The sequence below is a fragment of the Sinocyclocheilus grahami genome, unplaced genomic scaffold (assembly GCF_001515645.1).
Source record: "Sinocyclocheilus grahami isolate Dianchi unplaced genomic scaffold, SAMN03320097.WGS_v1.1 scaffold8.1, whole genome shotgun sequence".
Classification (NCBI taxonomy): Eukaryota; Metazoa; Chordata; class Actinopteri; order Cypriniformes; family Cyprinidae; genus Sinocyclocheilus; species Sinocyclocheilus grahami.
The window spans coordinates 985,649-998,133 of record NW_015505187.1 but is presented as its reverse complement, the minus strand read 5'-3'; the positions used below and the strand labels follow the sequence as shown (position 1 = coordinate 998,133).

At 36.3% G+C, this 12,485-nt stretch overlaps 1 protein-coding gene across 5 annotated transcripts in view; it reads left to right on the top strand.

Moving 5' to 3' along the window:
• The window catches only part of anks1b (ankyrin repeat and sterile alpha motif domain containing 1B), a 207,248-nt gene that overhangs the window by 121,035 nt on the left and 73,728 nt on the right, over positions 1-12,485 (top strand). For all 5 annotated transcript variants that reach the window (XM_016278922.1, XM_016278944.1, XM_016278938.1 and 2 more), the window contains exon 11: positions 1,701-1,837. In XM_016278922.1, coding sequence (XP_016134408.1) covers positions 1,701-1,837 — 137 coding nt within the window. The remainder of the gene's footprint in view (positions 1-1,700; positions 1,838-12,485) is intronic.

Genomic DNA, 12,485 nt, shown 5'->3' with positions numbered 1-12,485 from the left:
TCTGCTCTCTTTCTTTCTCTTTTCCTCTGTTTCATCCCTCATTCACAGAGAGTGATCCCACTCTAGGGAAATCTGCTCAGACGATAATGTACAGAACACGTGCTATTTTCAGATTATGTTTCTTGAAACCAAAACACACATACACAGACACACACACAGCATGTTGTACTTATCTGAGGGATGAGATCTTGTTACCAACATTGTTAATTATAATTATATTGGTAATAGTTGTTTTCTCATAGGATTGAGAACAATACAAAAGAAGTTATGACTTTGTACAAGGCATGCTTCCCTTAAAAAGTACAATAGTGATACCATGGTACAGTAATGGTGTCAGATGGTAAAACCATTGAGCTGAATGTTTGCCATATTCATGCATCATGGTATTTGTAAGGTAATTCAAGAATATCATGTAACTACGCTGGTATATCTCCGAAAACAATAACATTATGGTGTTTTTTGGTATTGTCATCTGTCACCAGAAAGATGTCACCAAATGTCTTGAAACTATTTGTAATCATTATTTACCAACATGGCTGAGTTTGGTGTTTGATTTTGTTGGTTGGAGTTTGTTGGTATTTGTTGGTGCTGGTTGGAATTTATTGGTATCTGATGGAGTTTGTTTGTGCTGACTGGAGTTTAATAGTGTCTGATGGAGTTTGTTGGTGTCTGATGAAGTGTGTTGGTGTTGGATGGATTTTATTGCTATCTGATGGATTTTGTTGGTGTTGGTTGAAATTTATTGGTATCTGATGGAGTTTGCTGGTGTCTGATGAAGTTTGTTGGTTTGTGTAGGTGTTGGTTGGAGGTTATTACTATCTGATGGAGTTTGTGGATGTTGGTTGGAGTTTATTGCTATCTGATGGATTTTCTTGGTGTTTGTTGGAGTTTATTACTATCTTATGGAGTTTGTTGTTGTTGGTTGGAGTTTATTGCTATCTGATGGAGTTTGTTGTGTTGGTTGGAGTATATTGCTATCTGATTGAGTTAGTTGGTGTTGATTAAAGTTTATTTCTATCTGATGGAGTTTGTTGGTGTTGGCTGGAGTTTATTGCTATCTGATGGTGATTCTTGTGTTTGCTGCTTTCTTCTATGTGGATTCTTATTAAATACTCACGTTGGAACTTTTTTCGTCTACCTTGTCTTCAGTCTGTGCACGCACATTTGCACAGTTTGAGTTTTTTCATCAGTATGAATTGGCATTATGGAGCACACATAGATAACAATGTAAGAGCAACACACTTTTTTGTTTGTTTTTACAAACTAAGGGATGAGTTGAAATTATTTTCTATGTTAAACGACACTGACAAAAGCTGACATATTAATAAAACCTTTCACCTCTGTGTGTCACACACTGGATTTTAGAGCGTTAAAGGTAATGGTGCAAAGCCTATGCGTTAAATGCTGAGTGTTCAGCCATTTCATTAGCATTGAAGGTCTCCTTCAGAGTCTTTTCCAGCTATTGCTGGAAGTGCTTTCATGGAATTTCTGCATCATTTAGTTTCTTTCCAAAAGCCCTTTCACTTCCCGTAAGTAGCACTTCTGGCCAGTGACTTTAGAATCAATGGCGTTAATACAATTCTGTATTAAAAACCCAATTCTTTCCTAGAGGTCACTTCAGGCTCATTGTTTTTAATGTATGAATCATGTGGTTTTAATGTCAATGTATCTCAATCTCTCTGTTTTTTGTCTCACCGAAGGCCACTTCTCACATGTGTCGGTCAGTGATACTGAGCGAGGTAACCATGGTGATGACTCTACAGGCCTGACTCCTGACTGCTCGCCTCCTTCACCTGATACGGCCCTGAGGAACATCGAGAGAGTCATCCGCCCCCAGGTACACACACACGCACGCACACTCAGGAACACACATGCACACACAGTCTATTATGTTGTTCTGCTCTCAAGGTTAATGGTGCTCTTTTAGATAAAACATAGTCTGGCTGTAACTATCGCAGCATCTGTGTGTGGGAGTCACACACACACACACACACACACAAGAGCAGTACTGTCTTACATCTACACTAAGATACTGAGCATTCTTCATCTTATTTATACGGCTATTATAAATATGCACATGCCCGACGGGCGGATTCTCTTCATGCTTTGATATGCAATTGTCCCAAGCCGCCATCATTTTCACTCATTCTTCAAACTTGAGGGGTTTTATTTGATTAGCATCAGTTACAGTATAGTAAGATCAAGCTTGAAAGTAATTGCATTATCAAACCAAGTGGCATTTATTAACAAATAATAATTACAGAAGCACACTAAGCAAAATATTTATAAAAAAAAATAATGTAGATAATAAATTAATATTAATTATAAATTATATTAATTATTAATAAATGTACATTAATTATACATTACAAAATGTACATTGTAAAGTTGTAAATAAAACATAATTCTAGTAATATTAATTGTTATTTATAATTCTAAATTACAAAATATAGAATGTAAAAAAAAAAAATTCTACTCTAAAACGTCACGTTTAATTCAGCGTGTTAGTTGCAGTTTATTATTTCTGAAATTTGTAAGCAGTTTCTAATTCATCCTAATTCATCTAATTAAAAATTCATCCTGCAACAGATTTTTTTAGTTTATAGAAGATAATTCATTAACAATATGCTACAATTCATGCGCTTAAAAGAAATATGGATATATCATGTAACAGCACAAATACCCGCTGAAAAACTGCTGAATAAAGTTTACATGGCACAATTGTCTTTATCCATTTCATCAGCATTCGATGAATTACTGCTGCCAGGATTGCTATAAAATGTTCATAAACATCTTTTTTTTAAAAACTCAATTCTGTTTACTGCCTGCTTTCTGTGTGTGGCAATAGTGGCACATTTATTTATGAGAGTAGCGCTTACCTTTGCAAATTAGGCTCTATCTAGTGCTATATTAATGTAGATAGGGCCTGGTTTAACGGGATTGCAGGTGGTTATTGAATAAATAATACCAATTGGGACCAGATAATATGACTAGGAATAGTCAAATGAGTTCCGAGAAAAGCTCTAGCATCGTTTGTTTACAGTTGCCACTTGGTTAAATATTTTCTATTTAATGCATGTGAAATTCATATGTTTGTAACTGTGGCTTAGGTTATCTATTTGAGGCCACTGTGTATGATGTTGTCTCTTTTCTGCAAAGTCTCTTTCTCTCTGTTGGTTTCATGCTCTGTGTTTGTGACTTATTATTCTCTTAGAAGAGTGTGAATGGGCCCTTTTTCTTCCCCATCAGAGTGCTCAGTGCATCCTATAAGAGTCATGTTTGTCCTCTTTTCAGTCAACCACAATCCCTCGTTTATCTGAGCTGGCCCTCTTTTGGGCAATGTTGTCTGCATGCTGAGCGCCCGTAGGATTAGAAAGAGACACAACTGTGTACATTCTCCCCCACTGTCTTCAACAACAAACTCTGCAATGCTCCAGTTGGGCACATGACGTGTGCAGTGCACTTTCCTAAAGATTGATTTAATTATTTTCTTCATTTCAAACTGCGCTTTAGTGCTGCTAAGTGCAGTCTATCTTCAACTGGTGGTGAATAAGTCACATGTGACTCTCTCTTATTTTATGCCTTTTTATTTGTCATTATCTTTTCTGCAAAAAACTTCAAAATAATGCTAATCTACAACCAGATGGTCACTATCGCAAAATAGAACCCGCCGCCAAGCTATGTATGCAAATGTACCAAATGAAATCTGATTTCCAATCAATGTGGGTTTTAAAACCTGTTGCGCTACATGGCATCAAAACTCTGCATGCATGACACAGCAGTCTGTATTAGTGGTAGCTAAATCATCACACAGCACTCATGATCACTAAAGTGGACTTCCATCAGAGCTGATGAGGTCTCCGGAACACTGATGGGCCAATTGAGCTCCTCATTTGCTCTATGCACAAGCGGAGAGGAGTCTAGTCATGTCTGTTTAATCATAAGCTCTATGGCCCATTCAGGTGTGCCTCTGGTTCCCCTGGGAGAAAGGAAGAGACTGATGAGCGATCATTTGCATCTAGCTGCATTTAAATCTCAACATAAGGCACCATTGATGAAGTGTCTGTTCATAAGGAGAAGTCACCCAGGGGTTAATAACCTGAGCTTGTAACTGAAAAGTTGTAGGTTCAAACCCTGAAAGGGCTGGTCATTGAGCTGTCCTCATTTAGCAAGAAACCTAACCTCAGGTTACTATATGGAGATCTTCACTTTAATTTAAAATTCTGCTCCTTCTATTGTGACTTTATATACTGCAAGCTGCTTGAAAAAATAAACTAGCCAGAATAATGTGGCAAATATTCTATTCTATTCTATATATAAGTTCTATTAAACAAAATGCATAATTTTTAGGCTGCATAGAAACACAGTCATAAGACAACTCTATTCTATTCTACATAAAAGTTATTTTCCACAATCTAGTGAGCTGTCCGCCTAGACAGCATTTTTAGGCAGCATATTAGGCAGCAATTTTTATTGGCACACATTCATAAGACAAATAGACATTCTGTTCTTTTCTGTTCTATTCTAATTACATATATAAAGTCAGTTCCAACATAGTGATGATCCTCGATAGATGTTTTAGGCAGCATAGGCATGCAGTCGTAAGACATTCTATTCTATTCTATTCTGCAGATAAAAGCTCTATTCTAAAAACAAGGGAGCTGCCTACCTAATGACTGCAAAATTATTATGCTTTCTTTTAGTAAAAATCTAAGGCACAATCATTCAAGAAACATTTGTGATGAAAACTCTCCCAGAAAGCACTGCAACACACTTAGTGATCAATACAATATACAAGATTTAATCTATTTAATCCAAAACTAAATCATATAACTTAATATTTGTATCTGCTATGTAGTTTATGCATATTATTAGGGTTTTGGTTAGTTAGCTTAGTAACATGTTAATTGGAATGATTTGATCCCAGTAGAATTAGCAAGAATCCCCTTTTAAGCATTAAATAGAGCATTTTGAATGTGGATCACTTATGAGGTTTTATTTTGGTTAAGATGCTGCCTTAGAAGGTAGCTGTCTATGCAGACAGCAGACAGCTTACTACAGTAGGTCTTGGAGCAGAGCTGTAGTGTATTATTTGAAAATGTGTTTTCAGACATTACAACAATTGTTTTACCTGATTTAATCTCTGTTTAACTTTTTGGTCAAGAATTGATTCTTGATCTGCATCTGCCTGGCAGAGGACAATGCATAATTCAATTTGTTAAACATTTAATTAGCCTTTGTAGAAAAGCAGAATGACAGTGAAATGTGTTCTTTTGTGTGCTTGAATGTGGACAGTAGGAGCTCTTGAGCTGTAGTGGGGACAGAAAATCCTCTTGATGCTTTATCAGCTATATTCACACATACACACACACACACACACACACACACACACACAAACACAACCACTGTAATACAGCTGAGCTATTACTGCGTGACTTTATTCTCATGTGTGTGCTTTCTCACTCAGGTTGCAGGAAAGAGAAACACAATATAAACCTGTCATAACTGGTTTAAGCCTGTTCAGTCAACTTCAATGTAAATTTAGTGGCATTTGGCTAAACTGATTTGAATAACAAATATCTCTGATATTCAGATCAGAAAACAGAAAAATAACCTGTTAAATGACCACAAGAAGTCCTTGGGCCCTATTTTAACGATCTAAGCGCATGGTCTAAAGTGCATGGCGCAGGTGCACTCAGGGCGTGTCCGAATCCATTTGGCTAATTTAACGACGGGAAAACGGTTGGCGCGCCCGGTCTAAACGGGTTGTCCCTATTCTCTTAATGAGTAAAGGGTGTTTTTTGGGCATAACGTGCAATAAACCAATCAGAGTGTCATCTCCCATTCTCTTTAAAAGCCAGTTGCTCTCGCGCCATGACGGGCGAGAGCACTATTTACATTGCGGAATGTAATTTTTCATTTTAAAAAATGTTTGTGTGCTTCTGCGCGTCCCTGTGTGTAATAAGCAAAGTGTACGCGCGTTGTGCACCCGCCTATAGGCGCATATTACTAATGGGCTCTTTAAATAACAAAGAAAAAATATTGAGCCAGACTTTAGACCAGGTTTTTGTTGGTCAATGGCGCAGTTTATTTCAGTTGCCTCAGAATAGCAATGCGTCAGCAATGCGCCTGAACACACCTCGTTTTCAGACCAGCACACCCATGGGCGCACAAATAGGCGCGCAAATGCATTTGCTATTTAAACAACGCCTTGCGCCGCATTGCGCCGGATGTATGGTAGGGCCCCTTTTTTATCTTACACATCTGTTTTTAACAAGTTCACAGGTACAGATCTTTAGATGCTTTAGGTTGTGTGTGTGTGTGGCACAGTTTATCTGTGTTGAAGCCCAACTGTGATTAATTTAGCTGTAAGTGTTTCTGATAATCTCGCTGCCCTTTCTGACAGTGCGAGATGCTGGAGAATGATGTTCCCTGCGTTCCTCTTGGCTGATAGAGATTAGAAAGAGAAAACATGTTCATCTATCTATATGATCCTTCCTATTTTTTAATATAATTATACAGAATTTGCAGAGGTTGTGTACATTTATGAACACAATTGTACACAGTTGTAAAAAAATGATGCGTACACAATTACGCAAGATCAAGTCTCTGAGTTAAAAGAAGTTCAGGCTGCATTTGAAATATGCGTCATTTTCAAAGACTTGCAACTGACAGCGTTCATGTTCGCACTAAGCGTCTACATAGCTTTTGTCTATTTTGATGACAGACATTACGAATCAGTCTTTTAGAAGAGAGTATATCATGATGAGAAAGAGAGAGAGATACTCAAAGCTGTCAAAATGCCTCTCAATGTGAAGCACAGCCATTGGGCTGAATTCACACAGTACAGCCACTGACCTGCTAGTTCTCCCTCACAACTGTTGTGAAATTAAAATTCAAAATTGAAATTTGATGGCAGTGTGTTAGAGGAGCTGTGACAGCAACTAACTTTCAACCATTAGAGCGGATGGTTGAAGAGGGTCATGACACCATGATGTGACCTTTTCTGCTTTTTATTGACCTTTTATGTGTGTGTAGGTGTGTACTTGTGAGAAACAGAGAGTTTAAATTAAGAAGTGTTTAACTGGTAGTGTGATCAAATGTGTGTGTGTTTGCACTGCGAGTGTAATTTTTCATTTTAAAAAATGTTTGTGTGCTTCTGCGCGTCCCTGTGTGTAATAAGCAAAGTGTACGCGCGTTGTGCACCCGCCTATAGGCGCATATTACTAATGGGCTCTTTAAGTGTAGCCCACACACACTCATCAGTGACCTTGTGCCGTGTGTCTTCTGTTGAAATCTTCCTGTATGCTCTCAAAGCCCTGTGGTCATAACATATTCTGCTTTTTCTCTTTAATACCAATTCAGGAATAAAAGATAATTGAATGTGCCCAGCTGGATTTTGAGAACCCCTTTGGCGATTAATCTGTAACACCGCTGATGAAATGGTGACGAGCTAAATGATGCAGATTGCATATCTCATGCCCTCGGCCCCTTGAGTTTCAAGTTTGTCATGCTAATGATGCTAATATCACGTAATTCTTCGTGTGTGATACAAACAAACACAGCGTGAAGCACGAGCTTCATAACGCTCCTTTACTTTTTTTTCTTGAACATTTATCTCTCTGAAAATGTAGTTTGCTTCCTTTCTTGCGTACAACACAAACTTCCGACCTCAAATATAAAAAAAATTAAATTGTAATGCTATTTCACAATATTACCGTTTTTACTGTATTTTTTTGATTAAATAAATGCAGCCTTTTTCAAAAACATCAAAATGTCCAGAATACTTTTTGTTGAAGCTATTTTTGTTTAAAAAAAAGAAGCAGCAGCAGCAGCAGCATGAACATTCTGTTGTAGAGGTTCAGGTAATGAGGTAAATGATGACAGAAATGTCATTTTGGTTGAACTTTTCCATTAATTTCCCATGATTTCTTCTGGTTTTGCTTGTTACAGGATCATTTAAGGATAAAAGGTGTTGTTAAACCCTGCAGTCGGTTTGATTTGTGCTCTGAGGCGTCTCATTTTGTAATGAACAGCAGCCCCTCCTCCTTTGCTGAGTGTGTTCCTGTTGCCTTTTTTTAGCAACAGGAACTCTATATTTGGTAATGTTGTTGTTATTGCGGTGCTCCTGTTCTTGCAGCTTTGCCTCCGTTGTCATGGAGACGGCAGTTGTATTGAAGTGAGTGAAAGTGTGTGTGTGTGTGTGTGTGTGTGTGAGTGTTTATGTGTGAGATGGAGGGCGAACAAGAGGAATGTTGATAAAGTGTTGCTCTACGCATCAAGGTTGTTCAACACCTCAATCTGTATCTTTATCTGGATGAATAAACTGCTTACGGCACTCAGTATTATAACCAGCCTTGGAAGCAGGCTATGTTTCATTTGAATTATTGGTGCACTTTCAAATTCACATCCACACCCTCAGTGGAGCAGCTAGTGTCAAAAGAGAACATTGATTTGTAAAGAACACCAGTTCTCTTATAACATTGTAAGTTGACTTTATCACTGTAAAAGTAAAAGCTTCTGATTGGATCATAAATCATATGACCAAGGGAGTGTTTTTCATATTTTGCGAATGTACAAAACCCTGTTTTAGTCAAATTTCAGGCAAAAAAATAAATAAATACATTTTCATTGTTTTATTTTGTCATTTTCATCTTATAAAAATTACACACATTTTCTAAATTCTACATTCCCAAGTTCTCTTTACTGTGCAATAAAATAAAATAAAATACGTTTTCCATTACTGCAGTTCTTCTCAACCATTTGACTCAAAGGCTCCCTGTTGCTTTAATTTATATATATTTTTATTAACAGAAATTGGGAGTGTTGATAAATTTAATTAAAATGTATTGATGATGATTTATTTTATGATTTCAGTATATTCAACAGGGTTTCCGCGGGATCTTAAAAAGCCTTAAATTTTGTTGTATCAAATTTAAGGCCTTAAAAAGTCTTAAATTGTACAAGAAAGTCTTAATTATGATTTCAAGAGGTCTTAAATTTGAGGACGGAAAACCAGAATTGCGATATGGCTGAATGTGATGATTAAACTTCAAAATTCTTATCATTTCATTGAATACACATGAGCACTGCACATTCAAAGTCCGGTGCTGCGCTGCTTTGTGTTCTGCCGTTATCGGGGAAACAGTTATATTTCTACCAAACGCTCCACCTGCTGTCGGAGAATGAATGAGCATTTTCTTCTGAGTTCAGACCAATGCGAAAATCGACCCATGTTTTTTTTCTTTATCTGTCAAGTGGCAAACACGCGGAGCTTTAAATGTGAACTGGTGGATCGATAAGAAGACAATGCATTATAAAAATGTAAACATAGGGGTGTGCGATATGTATGGTCTGCGATAATATCGTAATTGTTGTTTTAACAATGTGCGATTTGATATTATGAGTATATGGCGAAAAGCAAACACAAAACACACCTACAGAGTTCACGCATACATTAGGTGATGAAGTGTAGTAGGTTAGACTAGTGCGCGTGTGCATTTAGAGTGCGTTCTTTCACTGCATGAATCAGTCTATTAAAATGCATTAAGAATGATCACATAATTTGACATATGGGGCAGAAAATATGTTTATATCATTTCATATAGTTAATATAACTCGAAGAGTGACGTTTTTTTTCTCCAAAAGCAAGCATGATTACAAATTGATTTTGATATTGATTTTATGCAACAGTTCAATAAACAAGTAGTTAATATTAAGAGACTTGAATTTTAGACACCATATTTCCAGTTTTAAAAATTAAAAAAAAAAATGTTCTCCAACAAAAATCTTTTCAAACACAGCCACAGCGCTGTTTTGCGTCTCTGAGCAACAGGATGCTGTTTTGTTCCTGAATGAATGAACCGTTTAAATGATTCGGTTCAATCGCAATGACTCACTTATTAACAGTGACTTGCTGCCACCTACTGGCGGTTTTAATTTCACATTTAAGGTACCTTTTTATTTTTTTAATAAGTTCAAACATCAGTTTTTAATGTTTTATGTTTAAAATATCAAAACATTATTTATGCATTTGTAATTGCAGGTTAAAGTATTTAATGTCCCGCAGGGGTGCATTAAACAGTGTGTAAATGCATCTAAATGACACTTCTAATGCAGCTTCTGTTTCTCCTCTGCATTGCAAAGATACATTTTGTTGATACTGATTTAATTTGCTTGGTAACAACCCAAATGCAAGAATTTGACTCAAAAGATGGTGCACACTTTTAGAAAAAAATGGCTTAAAGGTAAAAATGCCCATAAAACTTGTTGGAAATTTTTAATTTCTGTCACTGCTGTGCACTGACCACACAATATGAAGAATATATAAAAAAAAAAATCAGGAGTCAGCTGTCCATGGTAGTCCTTAAGATATCAGCACAGTTACACACTCAGCAAAATATTGTTTAATTATCATTATAGATAAAATCCCAGAATATTGTCGAGGTATCGGTTTTTGTCAATATCGCACACCCCTAATTTGTTATTTAATTGATATAATAATTTATTGATAATAATTGTTTAAATTAATATCATAATTAATACTTCTGACTCATCCATTTTCTTAACAATGGCTTAAAGGCTGAAATGTAAAATGTATTATTTTATAAAACTTTGTTTTTGTGAACTTGTATCTGAACTGTAAATTATGCTTTTTACAGTAATTCTACAGTTTAATATGGTACTACATTGCCCTACCCCACTCATATGGTATTAATTTTATTTGTGCAGGTCTTAAAAAAGGTCTTAAATTTGATCTTAAAAATCCTGCAGAAACCGTGATTCAAGAGTCTGATTCTGTATGTTCTTCAGTAAAAATAATAATTATTGAGGGAGGAAATAAACATGATTTAAGTTTACATCTTATTTTTTTTCTTTTGTGTGTGTGTTTGTGTTTTAGCATTTTAATTAAGTTAGATTTTCTTTATTATAATTAAATAAATTACGTCACCTTGACAAGTTTGTTGAGGCCCCTGGTTGAGAACCACTGCGTTACTGTAATATCAAAAAGCATATTAATAGGTATTTAGTGATATTTATATAGAAGCGATATTAATAGGTTCACTACAATTTTATTTACTGTATTTTATTTTCTCAATTTGTAGAAACAATAAAAATATATTTAAGATTAAATTCAATCATATTATATTGGTAACACTTTATTTTGATAATCCACTTTAGAAATTCAACTAACAGTAAGTAATTTTGCGTCTACATGTCAACTAGCAGTCATTAGAGTATTAGTGGACTGTCTGCTTAATATCTTCTAACACTTTATTTTGATGGGTCCACAACATACAACATACTGACTATATGTCAACTTATTCTACTAACCCTAAACCTAACCAAACAGTCTACTCTGAGAGTTAGTAGACATGTAGTTGCAAATTAATGAGAATTAGTTCACATGTAGTTGCAAAATTACTTATAATTAATTGAATGTCTAAAGTGGACTATCAAAATAAAGTGTAACCATTATATTTTTTTATGTATTTTAAGCCCATATTATGACAGTGTTGCACATTATGGTAATGAGAATTGGATTTGAACACGTTCTTGACAAGTGACATGAGATTCACTCCGAGATCCTCGTAGATCAACAGTCTGTGTCACTCAATGTGATTGTATTTCCCAAACCAGATGAGCATATAAAATCAGCGCTGAATGATTCTCCGTAATTATAAATTCTCGCTCTGAGATTTGAGCTGAATGTGATCTGCATATGCATTGACAGTACTGCATTCCTGAATGCCCCACTGGGAGGTGAAACAGTCGCGTTAGTGGCATTTATTGCCCCGTGATCCCAGAGCCCACTGAATAATTATCATAATTACCATCCATAAATTAGCGCACAATTTCTCACTCTGCACTCGCTTTCCGAATACTGGGCCAGCGCAATCAATGTAGTATTAGTGAGCTAACGCGCAGCCAAAGTAAGTGAAGCAGGTGTGCATCCTGTTCCTCCTCTCTGATCTTCACCTCGGGGAGAGGGTGTGTGTGTGTGTGAGAGAGACTGCTATACAACATTATTAGAGGAGACAGTGGGTGTGCTTGATGAACAGGCATGTTTTGTTTTTTAATTTAACTACAGTCAGCCATGACAGACTCATTAGGAGTTCATGGTGTGAGACTGCAAGTGTGTGAGTAACAGGTTCATTAGCAGCAGTTCCTGACACCAAGGTGTGTTTGACAACAATGAAAACTGCCTGAATTTGCAGATTTGGGCAAAACTGTGGCGGATGTGCTTAGTCAAATACAAACCATTTGCTTAATTGTCTTTTTCACCTCTTTTCCAACAGACAAGGGACATTAAGTGCTGCAGAGTTTTTCGAAAGTCATTCAGATCGCATTGAAAAGCAGTAATAGTGAGTAAGTTTTCTAAAGTATACACGAAATCAAAAACAAGTCAAATATCTGCTTGGTATAATAATAGCATCAGTATTTCAATAATCGCTGCGATGGGATATATAGACAATGCTGAATAG